The 20,521-nt window shown below is 37.8% G+C and overlaps 1 protein-coding gene across 2 annotated transcripts in view; it reads left to right on the top strand.

Annotated features, from left to right (window-relative positions):
• HMGCLL1 (3-hydroxy-3-methylglutaryl-CoA lyase like 1) overlaps positions 1-20,010 on the top strand; it is a 76,587-nt gene extending 56,577 nt beyond the window's left edge. The window contains exons 8-9 of one of the 2 annotated variants that reach the window (XM_066547317.1): positions 12,891-13,016; positions 15,106-20,010. In XM_066547317.1, coding sequence (XP_066403414.1) covers positions 12,891-13,016; positions 15,106-15,219 — 240 coding nt within the window. In that variant the 3' untranslated portion in view covers positions 15,220-20,010. Of the gene's footprint in view, positions 1-4,190; positions 4,312-12,890; positions 13,017-15,105 lie in introns of those variants that run through there. The other variant, XM_066547318.1, reaches the window with a different exon arrangement.
• Positions 20,011-20,521: the final 511 nt, after the last annotated feature.

The following is a 20,521-nucleotide window of genomic DNA, read 5'->3' as shown; positions in this document are numbered from 1 at the left end:
AACTTGACTATTGAAATGGCTAAAAGTCAGCATCATCCAGTTCTGAAGTGGATTGGGCAGCAATCCAGCTCTTTTTGTTAGAGACAGACATTCATTTTTTTGGACTAGAAACAAATTACTTCCAAATGCTGGAAATGTAAGAAGGCTTAAAAAAAAAAAAGGTTTCAGGTGTTTATAGAACAAATTAGTATAAAATAGTTTTCAAAATGCTAAGCCACATTTAAAATAAATATTTAGTACTTTTAGAAGCTGTGAAAATACAGCACTAAAAACCTGAAATCACTGATCCTTAGCATGCATAAGAAGTATGGTGAGGGCACACTGGTGTCACATTCCCCATGCATATTTCTGTGGTGCCTTGGATTGCATGCATAAAAGGTAGTGTTTTGGGGTGGTTTTTGCATGATTGATAGGGATTGGCTGTAGTTTTAATGAGGTGACTGCCTGTAGCAATCAGAAATTGAACTGATAACTATTTTACAACAGTGTTTGATTCAATTCCTAAAAATGAAAGTCTTGATTATCTAGATGACTGGAAAATAAAGAATTTTCATTGATCTGAAGATTGTTTCTTGTGCCTTATTCAGCATTACATAAGCACTCTCTCATCCACAGAAAGACAAGCTAGTTCTCTGCAATTGTTACTTGTCCCTTTTAGTTTTATGGTGTCTTGCTTGTCTCTCCCACACCTTCCAACTTCCACAACAAATGAAATGGGATTTCCACAAATACAAACCTACACAACTGGCTCATCTCAGAACCCATCCTTGCAGGCCCATGCCATTCTCCCTTCTCAGCACTCCTGCCACAATATGCATTTCTTCCTCAGTTGCCATATCATCAGCTGCCATGGTAATTTGAGGGATGAGGTTGTTTTTCTCCATAGGGCTTGCATTCCTGCAGTTGCTGTGTCACTCCTTTAAAGGGTTGCCATGCTCAGCACATCCTGGCCTCTCTGGCACTGTGGCCAATTGCTATGTAAAGCTTGCATCCCAAAACCCAAAAATCCAGACTGGCAGCTATGGATGGTCCCTAAAAGGTGCTAGTTCCCAGACTGTGCCGGGAATAGCTTGGTGGAGCTCTGTCTGCCCCAGGGCAAAGCTGTGCCAAGGACTGTGCAAGAGTTACCCACAGTGGACAGTTGAATTTCAGTCCTGATGCCATTTAGGTTTTTGGTCATATACATGGCCACAAAAGAGCACAACTTCCTGTGCATTAGCCACACAAAAGAGAGGTTTTTGCTGTCATTCCCAGTAGCATTTGTGGCAGTCCACAAATGGCATTCTATAATGACATCTGAGAATGTCTCTGGAGATGAGATTTCAGAGGTTTTGGTCAGCTCTGAGTGTGCTGCTGATATCTCTGGGGATTTGAGCTTATATGCTGGACACTAAAAAGATATGTGGAGCACTGACAGAAATAAAATACAATATTTCAACATAATTTAAAAAATAATTGCGAAACAAAATTTTCAAAAGTTTGTTCAAGATACAATTAAGTACCTTTAAAATAGTTTTTTTTCAGAATTTAATTCCTAATTTAATTTGCATTCTTTTTTGAAAATAAATTATTTCTATAAGTGTTGCTTGACTTGTTTTTAGAAGTTCTCCCTATAATCATATGGAACTTTAATCTGTACACATCAGCTAGGAGAAGATAAATGGCTTTTAGACATGTTTATTTTTCTACTTGGTGGGAATTACTCCCTCTCTTTTTACCCTAAAGTAGTTTTTCTTAAAGTTTAATAGCAACTGTAAAAAAAGAGGACAGAATCATTACAATGCTTCCCTCTTGGAAATTATTGATTTCATGACCTTTCATTATTTGTGAGTGTGTGCATTCTAGTTTTTGCTGGAAAACGAGGACATTGCATGGAACCTGAATTTCAGAACTAAGCAAGGGTCAGAGGAGTTTGCCATGGCTGGAACAGACTTGGGGAATGACAAATCCCACAGTCTCATGCAGGGAAGTGTTGTGTTTACAGGATGATGCTTCCTTCCTTTTTGGGCAGCTCTACAGACAGCTGTGCTGAGGGGGTGGAACTAAACCTCTGGCCATTCTTGAATATTTACAGCTCCTCAGAAGGAATTTTGTTATCATCTAACAAACAATGAGGGAGGGAGAGTTATTTCCTATTTTGAGATGTATCAAGTGGCTTTAAACAAGATCTTAGGATGTTTTCTAAGGTAAAATTAACTGCAGAAAATCTGTAGATAGCTGTGGCCAGAAGGCTGGAGTTCTGAACTTACTCCAAATGAGTGTTGGGTGGATCTTTGTAGCTTGGGAGAACAAATGAGCATTTGCATAAGTGAAATAAGTTGAAGATGACTCTTCAGCTAAGACAGAAACCAAAGCTGATGTAGTACCTAAAGTATGACAATCATTTTTTTCATTCTGTGCTGTGCAAAAGCAACACAGAAACAGTCTCTTGAGTCAAATAATTTGCCACTTATCTTTTTTTTTTCTTTTGAAATATTGCACTATGAATTGAAACAGCCAGGCATTCAGAAATAAAAACGTTTTTATAATTTTTAAACATAAATGAATGGTAATGTTATACACTCCAGCTTGCATGTTTGCCTGTTTACTTTTTCTTCTTTGTTGCTTAGTGCAAATGATATGTGGAAAGATTGCCAGAGAAAAATGATGTGATTTGCTTAACAGAGTCCATTCAAATGTGTAAAGTAAACATTTATAGAAAGTTTTTTTTCTCCAATGTTCATAGTAGTTAAATTTTGCTTGCACTAAGAACTGCAACAGTAGGAAATAATTTTTAACTTGATGGAGTATTTTTCTTCTATAGAATAAGCCAAGTAAACAAAATTAAAGTAGATTTAGCAGAGCAATATAACATGCATCTATAGTAAAATAGAAGGTGCTAAGTTGAATGGCTTTTTAAACAAAAGAAGTGTTCTGGCTGTACTGCTGGCAGATACATTGGATAGACAATTACAGATGTCTTTTTATAAAAAGGAACTTCCATCAGAAAAAGAGAAAATTTTCAAGACATTTTACATTTCATGGCTCCCCACCTTAATGCCACCACTTAATTAATCAATGTATTTGAAGGGGAGGCAGTGTAACATGTTAAGGTACTGTAATGTGATGAACATTATAAAGTTGATCCAATTGTAATAGAACAGTAGATGATAAGAAACTATCACACTTAAAAAAAAAAGTTTCTTGCATTATAATGAAAATTGCGATGAAAATTTTACTTGAAATAAAAATTCTCTCTGACTAGAGTGGACAAAAACTGCCCTATTTGATTGCATCTTCTTTGCCCATGTTGCTGTAATTATTGTTACTGGAATGATTCCCATCCTGGAATTCTACTCAAGACACTGTATTTTTTGCACAAAATATAAAGTGCTACTTCCTTGAAATTATACAGATGAATGACTAAAACATATATTCCATAGCTCTTAAAGGGAGATTGTTCCTTGGTTCTGAATTTTTGCAGTAGATTTCCTAACAAGACCTAAGTGGTCCCATTTGTTAAGTACATTTGTCTGAGTCTTGAATAAAATAAGGATGTGCACAGCCGTTTGCAAGTTCACAGGCTATTTAGCAAGAATGAATTTTAGGGAAAAAAAAAAGCCAATATAAGTTTTTTTTCCTTGTTTAAAAAAAATAAAGCGGATAATCAAATTGCAAGCAAACAGAAATATCTGGTACTTTACTATCATGTTTACTGTAATATTGCCATGATTTTTGCTTAGCTAGTTGGGAAACTGGTCTTTAGTTACTCTGGAGAATGAGGTGCACAAGAATGAATACATTTGGTTTCGGGTTTTGTTTTATGGCATTTGATGGAGTTGTTTACTCTTGCAATGATTTTCAAAACACAAATAGCAGTGAAGAAGAAAAAAAAGAAGTAGGATAGCTGCTGTAAATATTTTGTAAAATGTCCATCTGAAGTTCCTCAACCTCTGGTAATTAGAAGCCATGCTGTGGAGATTGACAGGGTAAATTACTAGTTAATGTTTACACAACAAAACATATGCCCAGTACAATATCCTCCACTGATGTTTCTGAAACCAGAGTCCGGAAATGTACAGTGGAAACAAGACGTGGTACTTTTCTTGTGCCAACATAAACAGCAATTACAGCACAGTGTGAGAGAAGTTATAAGAAATACTACTGCATATCAGTAGTTCTACAAAGTCAGCACTTTTTTGTAATTGCAGGAGGAAAGGGCTGAAAAACATTACAGATCTCAGCAAGAAATGGACCCTTTATACTTTTAAACTGATCCTTGATAAAACAATGCCGGGGTCATGAGAAGGCTACTCTGCCAATTTTGCTTCACTGTGGGATCCATTGACATCTGGCTGAGCTGCGGAAGCTGGAAAACTTCTTTAATATTCTCTTGACAGTAAAGTGGACATGTGGAAAACATTCTAATCTGTTAATCTTTGGTGCTCCTGAAGAAAAAGGACATTTGGCTTTATACTTTGTGATGATAAATATTGTCTCCAGTCTACCTGTAAATAAGTTAAAAGCCTTTGAATGGAGGATGCAGTTCTTATTTTCCATATATGGGAGAAGATGGATATGCACCTGTGCAATCCAGAAGATGTAAAGAATGCCAGGAGTGTTTTCTAAGGTTAGTTTACCATATATCTTGGAAATCCACCTTTTTTTATGCTGAATGTGGTTTGTCAATGAATTGGTGAGCAGAGTCTCTGAATCTCCGTACATCCTATATGCTAAAGTAGAATAAAGTATTGTTTCACTCAGGAGATTCTGAAAATAGAATTAAGAGAGATTTGAAATAGTAGTTAAGTCTGAATAAAAAGTGCAGGTTTTATTTAACAGCATTAACTGTACCAATTATTTTTGGTTGACTGTAATATGGAGTAATAGTGAACGATGGAGATACATATCTGTTCAGCTTGAGTAGGATGCACAATTGTTCATTTCGGTTGTGAGATTTATCTCCAGAATTGAGAAAAGGAATCTCTTGCATTAGAAAATAACTGCTATAAAAATATATTATGTATTCCTAGTACAAAGCATCTTTATGCATTAATACAAAATGCAAAAGATACCATGGAATATGTGAAGACCAAACTAGGATTCAAAATTCTACATATCCTTGTAGTACATTCTAAAATAATAAGAAAAATTGTAACAATGCATGATGGCTCAGGTTGAAGCTAAGTCAGATGACATTTTAAATGCCGGCATTTTAGTCCTTTAGATACCCTGATGCTGATATATGATAGTGGTGCTGTGGAATGAAAATAGCTCTGCTCTACTTTCCCTGTGTTTTTATAAATGCTGTCATTACTGCACATTTATTTTAAAACAGTTTATTTCATTTGCTCACATTGGTACAAGGTAGTGTCCACTGCCACTTAGTGCATAATACTGCAAGTGTTCTGGTTATAAGAAGTGAGAGAAATTACACCTCAGGAGCAATTTGGTCACCCAGCTTAAGCTGAAGAGTGGCTCAACACAAGTTGATCTTCAGAAACTGGAAGACTTGGGAGTTGGTAGAAGCTAGCAAGGACAAAAAAACAAGATTGAAAGAATTTGTAGTTTCTTTCTAAGGTACAGATACAGTAAGAGAGGTACATATGATAGATTAACTTCATTAAATGCTCCCTTAATGTAGGAAAAAAGGGGCCTTTTCAAATGCTGTCATGCTTGGGTCATGCCCAAGCTTGCTGCCATGTTTCATTGATAGATTCACGTGTTCCACATTTGCCACGTGTACTTCAAAGAGTAGACCTTTCAAATCAGTGCCTTTCCTTGATCCTTCATAGTAGTCCTCTACCCTTTTCAGTATTGTGGCTCACAGAGAAGTGCACTGCCTGCAGCCTGCATCTCAAACATTGATCTTTACCTGTTCTGTCCTTCATTCAACTCATTCTCAGCTGATGCCCCATATTATGAAAATTCAGCCATTTTATTTAGTGGGTATGTGTCTACTCAGTTTATCCTCTGTGAGCCATCCATGGAAGTAAGTGGATATTTTTTTCTTTCATCATTGCACCATAACAGTCAGCAGCTCCAAGCATTCTTTGTCCAGTCCCAGCTGAATTTTCCTCTCCCAAAGCTACCCTCAGTAACTTTGCCATGGAGTTAAGTAATTATTTATCTCCCTTGTCTATTCAAAACCCTCTGTTTATTTTCCAGTTTATTTTTATTCATTTATGCATGAATAAATGCATATGAGAAAGAACTTGTTTTTACCTGATGATACGTAGGGCACAGGCAACCTGGCACAGCTTTTGCATCTCTGGACTGGACAATTCTATCCCAGCCTACCCCAAAACTCCCCTTTGCCTTTTCTGTCTAGCTTCCCCTTTCCCTCCAGATCCCAAGATTATTATCTTCTCTTCCCTACCTATTTCATTGGTCTCTTGACTGTGTTCAAATGTTTGTCTATACAACAAATACCTTGTGTTTATAGATCAGGTTATTTCATGACATAGTAAGCAGATAAATTGTTAAACCATCACAGATTTGCTTGAGAGCAACTTCTGCTGAAGAGGATCCTGAGCAGTAGCTGCTTACTTTGAGTCAGCAGCAGCATCTGGCAATGCCCTGGCTTGCCTGGGGAGGGAAGAAAGGGAGACTGGAAAGTCACTTACTGTTTTGGTGATGATTGCATCTTCATGGGATCCAACAAGCCCTTGGCGTGCCTCCTGCTCCCCCTGCAGCTTTGTGATCCTTAGCAAGGGAGAGCTGGAGTTGAGCACAGCCCCACACCAGCAAACCCCAGTGTTTTTAAGTATAAGAGTACACATATTGCTAAAAGGAGCACAATCAGCCTGCATGGGCAATAAAAATAATGATTTGTGAACATCTGCTTCATTAATTGTGTTATTAGCATTCCAAAATCTCAAAACCAGTCTCATGTTGAATGGAATTGATTCCCCCTAAACATCCATGAATGTTTTCTGAAGAAGCAGATCTGCAACACAGACCTCTCTGCTCAGGCTTTTTGTGCAAGTGATGCATTGTCAGTCAGGGACACAGATATTCCAACTCAGGCTCAGAGAAATCGCTTCACAATTCTTTGTTGAGATTAAGAAAAAAATCATGGTCGGCTGCTGCTCTCTTGACCCTTGGGTATTTTAACTCCCAGACTGACCAGTTCCTGCCAATAAGGTGGTAAATAAGGTGGAACTTCCCTAAGCTTATAACTAAGTCCAGACTGTGATCTCTTAAGATCAGTATCCCTTCTGTGCCAAACTTGAGACTGCAAAGCTACAAAAATATCTCCAAGAAACTCATGTAAAACTTATTGAATATTAATGTAACAGAGTGTTTTTCTTCCCCAAAACTTGTACCCGGAAGTGGCCAAGCCCATTTTTCACTGAAACTTTCAAAACAATCCAGTCTGAGGCAGAGACAAGGTATGGAAAATATAAGTTCCAGCAGTTAAAGGCTGACAAAGTAATAAACAACTGAAAGTGGGGCCTTATGATGGAAAGTGTTAGGGAACTTTAACTCTAGATGTCATTGCCAGCTTTGCTTATAATAAATGTGTCAGTAGCAATATGAAAAGATGTGTACAATGAGTTAAAGGAATGCAGTATTAACCTATTTTATGTGGCACGTCTGCCCACAAATTGCTTGCATCTCAATATGTTTAGGAAGAAAAGGATTTCTTTCCCCCCGATGAATGTATTAATTTTCAAACGATGTGAACTGGGAAATTAGCTATTTTAGTGTTACAGTGACACCCTGTGGTCAGTAGGGATGGTGTTAAGTCAAAAGCAGTTTTGTGATGTTTTTTAGCAGTTTTTTAACCTTCAGCAAAAGCAGAGAAGCAGGAAGGAAATGCAGATAACTTTCACAGATTTCCACAGAGTGGTGTTATCCCATTTTATTGCCTTATACGTAGAAAATTATGATTTTAGTTTCTTGAATACCAAAATAATATTTATTTGCATACATTTATTATATTGAAATACAGGACAAAGGCAAGCTTTGGTTTTAAACAACTTGAGAATGTAAATTAGGGAAGGGTCTTTGTAGCCACTGAACCTTACAAAGCATTGCATAGTCATTTCTGTGTCTGGTTAATCCTCTGTCTCTCTGCAGGAGAGGGTGTTTCTGCCAATGGCAGACCACGTAGTGATGGGTAGCAGACTGATGCCAGAGAGACACAGTAATGTGGCAGAAGCCATCATTCCAAGAGTGCCAGCTCGGCACCGACTGGGCTGCAGGATCAAATAGCATTAGTCCTTTCTGCCTTTTGTGTGGGCAGCCTTTGACCTGACATATCCTACTTCTTCCTCCCTGCTTGCTGCCTTCCTTGAGCAAAAGCTGAACTAATACAGCCACTCTTTGCAGTAGCTATCTTTAAGGCACTGGGCACTGAACTTCACAGCACTGTGGCTCCTTGATTTTGTGGCACAAATATTTTCCTCTTTAATGCACACCTTGTATCCTTGATATTATGCTTTCAAAATCTCATCATTTAGAAGAATCCTAATTTATGAAAGATCTGATTTATAGCTTCTGATTTATACCACATACTTTCCTGGAGTTACTGATGCTGACCTTGCCATTTTTAAGAGAGAAACAAAGTTAAACTTCTGCCAGACAAACCAGGTTTAAAGATCAGTAAGGAAGGAGACTGACTGTCCCAACAAGAAGTTATGGGGAGCTAGTAAAGCAAACTGAGAAACATGAAGCATTTATTATTCACTGGCAATAATGGTTTCCTGTTAAAATTGGCTGTTTGACAAAGGTGATGAATTTAATTCCTTGCTTTCTCATTGGGGAATTAGGAAGTTAGCATGGGACAGGAGCAAAAAGTCCTCTGCCTTCTCTGGAGAGTAAGCTAAAGCTAGCCAAAAATAAAGTTTGGAAGGTGTTCAGGAACCACTGTCAGGAATTTTGTGATTTTCAAAAAAGTGTCAAAAAATATTGAAGTACTGTAGTTGTCCTGGAAGCCAAGCCATTGTTCACCCCCACACACGTCCATGTGGATGCAGCTCAGTGAGTGCTCATTTAGGACATAACCTATGAAATAGCTGCAGTACAACTTCTCATGAATGTCAGCACAATTTAGTGCCTGTCAGGAAGTGACAGTGAGAGTCTGGACTTTTAAAATGTCATATTGACAGTGAATTTTTTGCAAGCTTGGATTGCTTAAAGGATTGAAACTCATCTCCTGTAAAAGTGTGACAATTATGGAAGATGTGATAAAGGAAAATACTTAGTTTTACACATTTGGTCAATTTTTAGGTTTTACTTTAGAACTCCTTTTGCTTTTAATGGCTGCAAAAACAAAACAGCTTCATAGCTGCTCAAATGTGCAGAGAAGTTATTTATTAGGTGCTATTTCAGACTGTGCTTGGACAGGCTGGGCTGTAATATCAACCTCCAAATTAGTTAGTAGCACTGCTGAGGGATGTTTTCCAACATCTGTTTTTAGCACTGTTAGATTGGAGCTTAGAGTATGGATTATTTAAGGATTTTTTTGAATGGGGCCACTGAAGATGAACTGGAGTGATTCTGCACTTGAGTCAGCAAACACATTATAAGTGTCTGTACAACATGCAAGAGCACACAGATGCAGCTGACCCTGTTGCTGAAATAGTAGTACATTGCAGTAGATTCCTTTCAAAAGCATTATGAAGAGAACTTTAAAAGACATTATCTTAAAGTCTACACACCTGCTCACTGCATTTTAACACCACTGATTTGAAGAACTGTCAGATTTGGAGGTCAGTTGGGGTTGCTGTATTATATGCCATGTTTAGACCTTGTCTACCAGTGGCTTAATGTTCAAATTGCAAAGACATCCTGATAGAGACAAAATTTTAGAGACTTCAGGTCTATGCACTGTTTCTGGGAAATAATGGATTAAGTGTCCTGTACTAGGGCTAAGGCCATACCCCCAAGGATGCTACCAATGTAAAGGTGCTACTATTAGACCTTCGCCTTTTTTTGTATTTAGCCAAAACAGTCAATGATTTAAAAGACAGAGCAATTATCACTGTCTGTCATGTGGAAATTACTGCTCCCACTGCTTAGTCAGCAGAAGGCATCAAGGTTCTATATGGTCTTGCATCTACAGTAAGATAAATTGTCTGAGCTTACTCCAGCTTCCAGTGAGGGTACTTTGAATAACTCAGACAAGGCTGTCTGAGAATACAAGGGTGTGATTAGACACAGAGAGGTGTTTCATGCCACCTTCAGGTGGCTGTGATATCCCATATCCACCCATAGTCACCAACACTTTCAACAATTATCAGCCACCTGTACCCCACTGCTGTGAGAGTTGCAGTGCAAATTCAGAATCACAGTGGCATCACTAGTGTTTGTACAAGGACATCAAGAACTAATATGTGTCAATTCAATGTCTTTAGAAAACATGCCCTTTTATTGCTGGAGGATATTGGTTTTGGTTTTGCTTACAGTGAGTGCCCTGTGAAGGACTGGAGCAGACTACTGACTTTTTTGGCTGGTTTTTACCAAATACTATTTTGTTGATACTTTTTTCCTGTTTGTGCAAAAGGACAAGAATTTATTGAGATAATTCTTTGGGATTAGAAAGTGAATGTTTATAATTTTTTAAATAACTACTGAAGTTATTTATAAGAACTACTGATTATTTTTTATAATAACTACTGAAGCTGTTTCTGAGTCTGCTGATATTCCTTGGGAATTTAACAGAATTGATGTACCTCACCACATTATTTGCCTATAGTTTTATACCCATGTAAAAATTACTGAAAATGAGTGCATGAAGAACAATGCTCTAGCAGTTATGACAGATTGGGAAAACCTCCATGAAAGACACTTTCTTTTATCTTTTCCTCTCTGAAACAATAATTTCTGATGTAAATCTTAAAATCAGACTGAGAGAGAAGGCATAGTAGTGGGATCATGCTTGTACCAACCTGTACCTCCACCTGTTTGACACCCTTTTCTGCAGACCTCCACTATACCCTAAATCTTTCCAATAAGAAGCCAAACATGTGTCTCTGCATGGACATTTGCAAGCTGAGAGCTGCCACTGTGGAGCTTGGGCCAACGACTTCTAGAGTAAATGCATGAATCTTAGCAGCTAATGCAAAAAGAGACAGAACTTCCAGCTGTTGTGAATGCACATCCTCTGTGTACTGGACACAGATGTGTCATATAACACATTTTCTGACTGGTGGCCTGCACAAAGAGTGTGACAAGTGACTGAAATGTGAAACATGCACTTTGGTGATTCACTCCATAAGTCACAAATTGGTGTACTTTAAAGTAAAGTATCTCTTTTTAGAGACCCTTATTATGTGAGCAATATTAAATAGTACTCTCTTGCCTGTCATAGTTATGCACCTTGACTCCTTTGAGGTCTTTATTACAGGCTTTGAGCAGCTACCTAGATCAAGATAATGTTCTCTGTCCAAGAATAAGACCTGGGACAACAATTCCTTCTTTATTGTTGCTCTCCAGAGATGTTGGAAGCCAAAGAGGCTGAAAGGCCAACGATAAAACTACGGAGTGCACTGTTAAAACAAGAAGCAAGTACAAAAAATCCCCACATTAGGGTAGTTTATTTCAGAACTGAAAAACTTACTACTAGGTATATTTGGAAAGGGGACCTAGCAACTGCAACATGCAGAATGTATCATTTGCCTACCTTGCTAGCTAGTTGTATGCATGTCTGGGAAGGAGAAGCTCAGGCTCCCAGAGCAGCAGAGCCTGCAGGGACAGGTAGGTTCCTCAGAAGGGGATCAGCAATCTGTGCAGTCAGCCTCTAAGCCAAATTCCTGACCTGCATATGTGGGTAACAAGCATCAGAGGCTTCACCTCTGAATCTCTCTGTACCCAAAGTCAGGGTTTTGAAAATTTATCTCTGCACAGGAACTCCTGTCCTGAATTTCAGTCTGCCTGACCTGTCTTACAGTTTTGGTGTATGTCTCTCTAAATTATTCCTGTGGGGAAGGGAATCCTCTAGTGCTCTTAAGGCAGAGGACCATGTGTCTTTAAAGACCTAAGTATTGTTCTGCCAAATTCCCTTTCCTGCTTCTGATTATCTGTAGAGCGTGAATGCCTTCAGAGGCAGGGGAAGACTGAAGAGCCTGCTCTGATAACAGAGACCCAGTGTCCTGATCACATACCTAACATATTGTAACAGAAAACAATTGCTTTCCAGTTTCAGCTTTATTTTAAACATCAAATAATAGAAAGAAGAGGGTGCAAAAGCTCCTTAAACATATCAGTGGAAGTCACTGGCTCAGTTTTTTGCCTCCTCCCTTATCAGTCTCCTAGGGAAGACTTTATCTCAGGGGAAATGTCATATTATCTTCTGGGTCGAGTTGGTAACTGGTTGACTACTTTTTATCATGAATATGCTGAATGGATGAGAAGAGAGAAGATATTTGAATGCAGCAGGAAGAAAACAAAAAGCAAACAATTATTAATTTACCACAGCTGAGTATTTTTTCAAGTCTTAATTTAAGTCTAGTTTAAGTGATAAAGCTTAACACTGTGCACCGAGTATTCTCTTAAAAATATTCCAAGCTCAACCTGTATATATCCATGGAGAACTTCCATTAATTGGTTTTTTGCATGAAAACCTTTCATATTAGATGCAGATTATTTAAGAGCACCAAGTTTAAAGATAAAGAGAGAAAAGACTTAAAACCTCTTTCTATAAAACAGCAAATAACTTATCTGCCAAAATCACATGTAATATGGACCATTATTTCTTTGTTCCATATCCTGTGTTTGAAAATTCTTACCTTATAAAGATGTCAGGACTAAAACCATTATAAGGTATTTCCTCCAAGGAGCACATCTATTTGTGGAGAAATGTGTATTTTATGCACGGTAACTTCTACATATGGCCTGCCATTTATGAAAAATTATAAATAATGCTCTGTGCGATGCTTCATTTTTGTGTTGCTATTTTCCAGATGGGAGTTTCTGTGGTGGATTCATCTGTTGCAGGACTTGGTGGTTGTCCCTATGCAAAAGGTGCTACTGGAAATGTTGCCACAGAGGATGTGATATACATGCTCAATGGTCTGGGGATCAACACAGTAAGATACTTTTACTTTCTACTTAAGACTTAATGGAAAAAAATAATTAGGAAACATATGATCTGTACCTCACAATAATTTGTGCTGTACAACAAAATATTCAGAGCCCATAGAAGTTTTTGCAAACTCAGTGCTTTAATATAGCTTGACACATGTCAGGAATGAAGTTATCTTCATTAGCAATTTAGACTAGAAATGGTTTGTGTATTTAACATAATTTGAATAATCTACTTCTTCATACCTGGAGCTATGAGGAACTTAGTAGCAGCTGCTTTGTGTCATTGCTCTGTCTCAGTAACAAAAAATTCAGTACTCTAGATATTGCTACAGAAGGCTGATCATCTCAACAGTGGAAAGACTGAGCAGAGCTCAGATTTTGTCACAGTGTTGGATTTGGCTCATAGTGCTTATTAATTTGTTGTCAATTTTTCTGACTTCAAAGTTGAAAAAAATTGTGGTGTTTGGCACCCAAGCACAAGACATTGTTATTTCTCAGGTATCTACTTAATATATTTCAGAATTGTACAGAACCTGTTACTGGCTAAGAGTCTTCCAGTCATTTTTATTACCAGTCCTGTTGTTGGAGGAAGGGCAGAGCAGATCACACGCCCTGAGCTGCGCTTTAATGAACCTTACCAGTGAGCATCCACACCTCAAGAGCACTCATTTAGTATCCCTGGCTGCCTGGCATGTTAATTATTCTGTATTCCTAGAACTCATTTACTGCCTTCTTCAATAAATGTGCTCTTTGGTCTTCCTGTCTGTCCCCATTTATCTGGATGTGTGGCATAATGAGTTCGTGCTAACTCAGGCATTGCTGTAACTTTATGTTTAATTTACACATGGACATGGAGAGTCAAGTTCAAAGGAGAACATATAAAGAACTGCCAAAACTACAAAGTGTGTGGTTTGCATTTAAATTACCACAGAAAGAAATGTAAATGCCTGATATCTGAAACAGGAAGATTTGCGTTACTGAGGAGCTCATTGGAACTTATCATTCACTTGTTGGTAGGCTGCAGTTCTGTGTGGTGTACAGGCCAGTGGAGTCCCTTGACATGAAAAGATTACAGAACTTGTTTCTGAATTGCACATTCCCTGGGCACTGTTAAAGCATATTCAGTGCCTTACAGAGTTCACTGTAAGCATTTATCTGCTCTCATTTGCTTTTTAGGGAGTTCAGGGTAGATATGAGAAAATGTTCCATCACAAGTGTCCACTGGACAAGTGGACTCTGTTTTGAACTGCTTGTACACACTTTAGGGTAGTTTTTCTTCATGAAAATTATGTTTATTCTTTTGAAACAACACAATTCTTTGAAATAAGGAGGAGAAATCGTGCATTTCACTTTACATTGCTGTGCACCTTAGACTCATGCTTTCAGTATAGTCTTTCCTTGGGCAAAATACTCATTGACCTTTCCAACTGACTCATAGCAAAAGGAAGCAATTAAGCAAAACTAGTTGGAGTATATGAAATATACCATGTACCAGTTTCTTGATAAGATTGATTAATCTGTTAAAAATCTGGTGGCCAAGCAGAACATAGCTTGTCCGAAAGGTTGATAACAAATCCCATGGAGACAATCTCACCATCAAATGCTTATTTCTTTATTTGGTTTGATGGTGATTTTACTTAGGTTTTGTTTAATTTTAAATTTAGATTATAGCAACAGAAAAACACAAGTCTTCGATTTTTGAATCCTTTTTCATGCTTTTTGCATGAAGTTTTGTAGTGTTGGATGATAAATAAGTATAGCATATATTTAGACTCTGTATTTTTCTTCTAACTTCTAGTTGTAATTCCAGATCTTTATTCCAGATTCTTTTGGGGTTGAAAGATATTACTCCAGTATTTGGTCCACTGCTGATGGGACAAGAAATCACTCTCAAAGTAGTAGAACCTTCCAAACAACTAGAAGCTGTAACTATCTGTAAATCACTGTAGCTTTACTGATCCCCATTACTGACCTATAACATGAATCAGGCCCTTTGTTTGCAAAAATTAGACCCTGGAGCAAAAAACTTGGAGTCTAAGCATTTTCAACATGTGCATTTATTATTCTTTACATTTTTCACCTCTTTTTTAGGGAGTAAATCTTTGTGCCGTGATGGAAGCTGGAAACTTCATCTGCACAGCTTTGAACAAGAAAACAAACTCAAAGGTTGCACAAGCTTCCTTCAGTACTGGAACTATCAATTAAGTGGATTTTTCTTTTTGCAGCTTGATTACATTTTCCATTTACCTTCACCAAGGACATTTGCTTTAGGAAAAGAAACAAGAAAACCATTGCATCAAAGAAACAAAATAGAACCGATATATATTTTTTTTTTAAATGGGAACGGTTCTTGTACTGTACTGTCTTGTCAGGAATTGTCTGATTTGTAAGTAAGAAATAAACGACTGTAGTACAGAACCCTGTTCTTCGTCCTTCTACAGAAGAGAAAAGTGTATAAACACCAGGACATTTTACCATGTTTTAAATATAATTTTAAGTTCTTTTCAGGAAAACCAAGTAGAAACAGTGAGTACATAGTTAAATTTTAATCAAGATGTCTTTCAGAACAGTACAAATATTTGCAGTAGTTTATGAGATCTCACACTGTGTGTGGCCATTCTATTCTGTATATTATTTATCTGAATTCTTGAATTTCATTTGTCAAGTGACTGTGTTGGGAACACAGAGCCAAATCTGAATTCATTGTAAGAATTTTTTAGCAATAGAACTTCTTTTAAATTTTGTTTAACATCTGCTAAATTATGGATGACTTTATCTTGTTCCAAGACATTGTGGTGAATGGCACTCTGCCAGCTCCTTCCAATCCTCCAGCAAATTTCCTTATTTGTTACATATGTTAAATTTGTTGTAGTTGCATTTTTTGGTCAACTTATTAAAACCTAATTATATGAAGCAAATAAAAATTGGCAAGGTCTTTAGCATCATTCAGGTTCACAGTGGTGTAGAAGGGGTTACATTTTCATCCAAGGTTTCATAAAAAATTAGATTTTTCATTCTGTAGGCTACGAATTTATATTCTCATTCAGAAATCACAGGTTTTTTTAGGATAATAGTATTTTTCTGAACTAGCCAACACAAAGGAGACCACAGATTTTTTTTTTGTGCTCTGCTAATAATGATACTGTTCTTTTAAATGCCTTAGTTCAACAAGATGCCTATGAACTGCACTGTTCAATAATCAATAGATTAGATCAATAATGAACAAGTGCACAAATTCAAAGAGCCTTATCCTATATATAAATGTTCAGGTGTGCCATGAAAATACTGTCATGTTTTTCATCCTCAAACTTCAGTACTTTTACTGGTTGGTTGTGTAGGACCTGACTCTACTTCTCTGTCAACTTTGATCTGTGTTTTTTCTGAACATGGCCTGTTGACATGAAAATCTAAAACCCTGGACTGTGGTCTTCATCCATATTCTCAATTTTCCTCAAAAATGTGAAATCTTGTCAAAAGGTAAGATGAAAGAAAGTGGAAGATAACACACAAAAAAGAAAAGGCTGAATAATTTTTTGTCTGGAACTCAAGTCTGCCAAGTTAGAGCTGAGTCATGGTTTGCCTTTGAAATACCAAAGTGAATTTTTCTGAGTTCTTTTAGCCAGTTGTGTACTTTAGAATTGGCATTGTATAAGAAAGTTAATCTTTGCATTCCAGCAGCACAAAGCTATAAATTTGATAGAACACCCCTATTCTGTTTATGCCATAATGATAGTCAAAATTAATATAAGCTATTTTGTTTCACTCTTCTCATGGTAAAAGTCAAAGGATAAAAAAAGAAATGTGTTCAGGTGAGGCAAGAAATATCTTGCCTTTCATTCCAAAATACTAAATCTTTCCTGCAGAGTCTCGTAAGAAGACTTTCAAGTACTCCTGAAGGTATGAACATCCTGATTTTCTTGACCTGCCCTGGATGCATGGTTGGATCACCACAAAAAAGCTCTTTCCTCTTTTTTCCCATGTTTCAGCTGGGGCTTTGCTATTTAGCAGCCACTATAGCTCATATATCAAAACATGAACTTAAATAAAACCAGGTCTTGAACCATCCACAGACTTAAAAATTCTGTAATGAATTAGACCCAGTGAAGAGGTAAGGAAACTGCAGCAGTACAGTTAAGCCTAAACGTGGTGCCAGAACTGACATCTTAAAAACTCCCTAATTTGTGTCATTTACCCCTGAAGGTGACTAATCTTACTGTAATGCTTTCCTATTTAATAATATTTTTTCCTGTTTAGTTTTCTCTGTAGGCACAGATTTGGCTCATTTTGAGCTGGATTATGCAGTTTGCATGTAGGTCCTGATGAATTTTCTTCCACCCAAGACTCTCTGAGCCAGCATGTTTAATTAACATAAACAATATTGAGCTTCTCAAAGACTGAAAGTGAAGTCAGCCCTTGAAAAAAAAGTAGTTGTGATGCAAACCTGAATGTGAGACTAAACAACTGAACTGAGACTGAACTTGCTGCTCAGCCTGGGGAGATTAAATACACACCCATGACAGGAACTGAGGGAATGGCCTGAAGTTGTGTCAGGGGAGGTGTAGGTTAGATATTAGAAAAAGGTTCTTCACCCAGAGGGTGTTTGGGCACTGGGACAGCTCCCCAGGGCAGTGGTCACAGTAGCAGCCTGACAGAGTTCAGGAAGTGTTTGGACAGTGCCCTCAGGCACATGGTGTGACTCTTGGGGATGGTGCTGTGCAGGGTCCAGGAGCTGGACTTGATGATCCTTGTGGGTCCCTTCCAACTCAGCTTATCCTGTGATTATGAACTGAAAAAGAACACACTTTCTTGTAAATCTGTATTAATTTGTGCCACTGGGTAGAATGAAAAATTAAAAATTCCTAAGCCCAGAAAAATCCCAAGAAAAGAGTGTCAGTGCCTCTGCAAGGCAGGGTTCTTTTTCTTGAAGGTGGTGGTGACGTCTTCAATTATCAGCCAAGTAAGGAACTGAACAGATAGTGTCCATTTTTATGCCTCTGTGCACAGTGCATCCTAGGTTTCTCAGCATCTGGACTGTCTGGTTTGCAGACAGTTGGCTCTTGATTCAAGGCTCTTGATTCTCCCTATGCAGTGAAACAGGGTGCCTATTAAATCATGTAGATGAACAACCTAAAATGTCTCAGTTCTTTATTGGGTCTGTTTTAGAAACTACTTGGAAACTTGTGGAGAGCTTTAATTGCAGGTCTGTTATTCTGTAATGATGTGAGCTTTGGAAAAGATGAGCAGTCACATCTGGAGCCTGTACTTTACCCACATGTTCAGCTTCAACCACATCATGAGTTATTGTAATCCAGGGTGGAGGTCACAGACAAATAGATTGTTTGTAGGGATTGTTATGAGAGAAAGAAACATAGAGCCAGAATAAAAAAAAAAAAACAACCCCAACCCAGGGTTTATGTGCCAAAATTGCCACCTGGGCTGAATTTAGGTTGGTGGGTCCAGGTGAGCAGTCCCTATAAAATCCTTGTTTAGTTGTACTATGACTGAGAATCTTGAGACATCTTATGTTCTGCCTACTGACATTTTTTTAGATTTGTAAAATGCTGCTGCTCTGCTTTCCTGGGCTGGCATAATTTTGACTATGCAGAACATTTTGACACCTACTGTCTGGCTTCAAAAAATAAGCATCTATTGCTTTTAATAGCAAAGACTAATCCAATAGCCATGCCATGAGCGTGCATCACTCACATAGGCAGCACTGAATTCTGCTCATAGTAAAACAGCTGAGACTATACCCCTTGAAAAACATGCCAAGACATGGGATGAGGCTCTCCAGTGCTTCTGACATCCTAAACCTTTATGCTTATATTCAGAAGTACCTATATTAAATATCTGCTTATATTCAGAAGAACCTATATGCTTATATTCACTAGTGATGTCTGCTCTTTTAGTCCCTATCACTGTCCCCAGCTGAATACATTGCTGTCACTTCACCCTGAAGTAGCCCCCTGGGTGTGGAGGGCTTGCATCCAGGTGTTTGGCTTCCATGAGCAGGTGTTCTTATCACTGTGTCATTATAAAAAATTTAAGTCAAGATGTTACATTGTTGAAGGCATGACTGGTGTGCTTTGTTGGAGGAAAAGTTGATCAGTTCCAATAGTATGGGCATAATCATTCTTCAGTGCCTTCCAGAACACAGCAACAACATAGATCCCATACAGTTCTAATGTCTTCCAGCAGCAGCTTCCTTTGTAGTTTAAACTTTAATGTATTAGGGCAACTTGGCTCTGGACCAGCACTTTAATGGCTCATTTTTGTGTATAACCAGAGCTTATGAAATAAGAACTAAATATTGTAGTGTTGTGAATAAGTCCAGAGAGGCTTTGGCTAATTTTCCTCTCTTAATAGTGTCATTTGAGTTCATAAAACTTTTATTATTGTATTAAGGAGTCACAAAATGAAGACTACAAGCCTGTGAGATAAAATTCTTATGTTTGGGATCAGTGTTGTTGAAAAGAAATAATGCTTATCCAAAGAGTTAGTGTGAATGTATAAGATCTGCCCATTTTTTTCACTGAGTTTGTTTTAAGGGGTAGAAATATTGTTTAGTTACTGTGATATCAGAAAATCGGTACTTTCTGCCACTGAATTTTTCTATGATTTCTGCCACTGCCTTCAGTTCTCTTCACTGATTGTGAAATGTCTAGAAAAGTGGCTAAACAGGTATGAGTGGCAAGTAAATGAATTCCAGTTCTTGACTTGCTGATCAAAATTAATCAGCTTTCCTTTTGTTATACTTTTGAAGATTATTTTTCTCTACAGTCCTGCTGTATGCAGTGTTGATCTTCATTGCTGCAATAACACAGCAGGCAGAAGGACTACAGCCAAAGTCAACTTAGTCCTTTGAAAGCAATGTCAAAGAGATGACATGTTTGTCAAGGAATTGTCATGTATCCGCCTGGTTAAATGCATTTGTGATTTTGCAATATGTGGTGTTACAGCTGAAATAAAATCTGTCTTGCTGTTTATTGAAACTGATATGATCATATTTTATGCCAGATTCAGCAGCTCTGACTGACCAGCTCATGCATACAACATTAGCAAATATAAGCTGTCACTGACGTGTATGCCTGTGTTGACTTTGTTGCCTTGTAATCCATTTTGAGTGCTTTTTCTTAGGATTACCTTTTAATCTGGTGTTCCTGTGTGTTATTATAGCAGACAAATCTCTTTTAAGTTACTGGGGAAACATTTATTTCCTCCATTAACTAAACATTAAAAGCTACAGGCAGGAATGGAGGTAGGAGTTCAAAAAATTCAATGAGGCATTATCTAACTTCAGATGTTCCAATGCAGGATAGAAATCTGTGCTGTCTAAGTGATGTCTAAGATTCCCTACACACTTCATGGGAGACTGAATGACTTCAGCATGTGGTCTGAAACATCAAAATGCTGATGTTACTTTCTTGGCAAAGTCAACAGCAAAATTCCCTACCCCATGCTACTCTTGAAGTGCCTCAACATGACCTGCAGTTAGTTATCTTCACTA

This window comes from Molothrus aeneus, chromosome 3 (assembly GCF_037042795.1).
Source record: "Molothrus aeneus isolate 106 chromosome 3, BPBGC_Maene_1.0, whole genome shotgun sequence".
NCBI lineage: Eukaryota > Metazoa > Chordata > Aves > Passeriformes > Icteridae > Molothrus > Molothrus aeneus.
The sequence above is the reverse complement of the archived record's forward strand: the minus strand, read 5'-3'. Positions and strand labels throughout refer to the sequence as shown.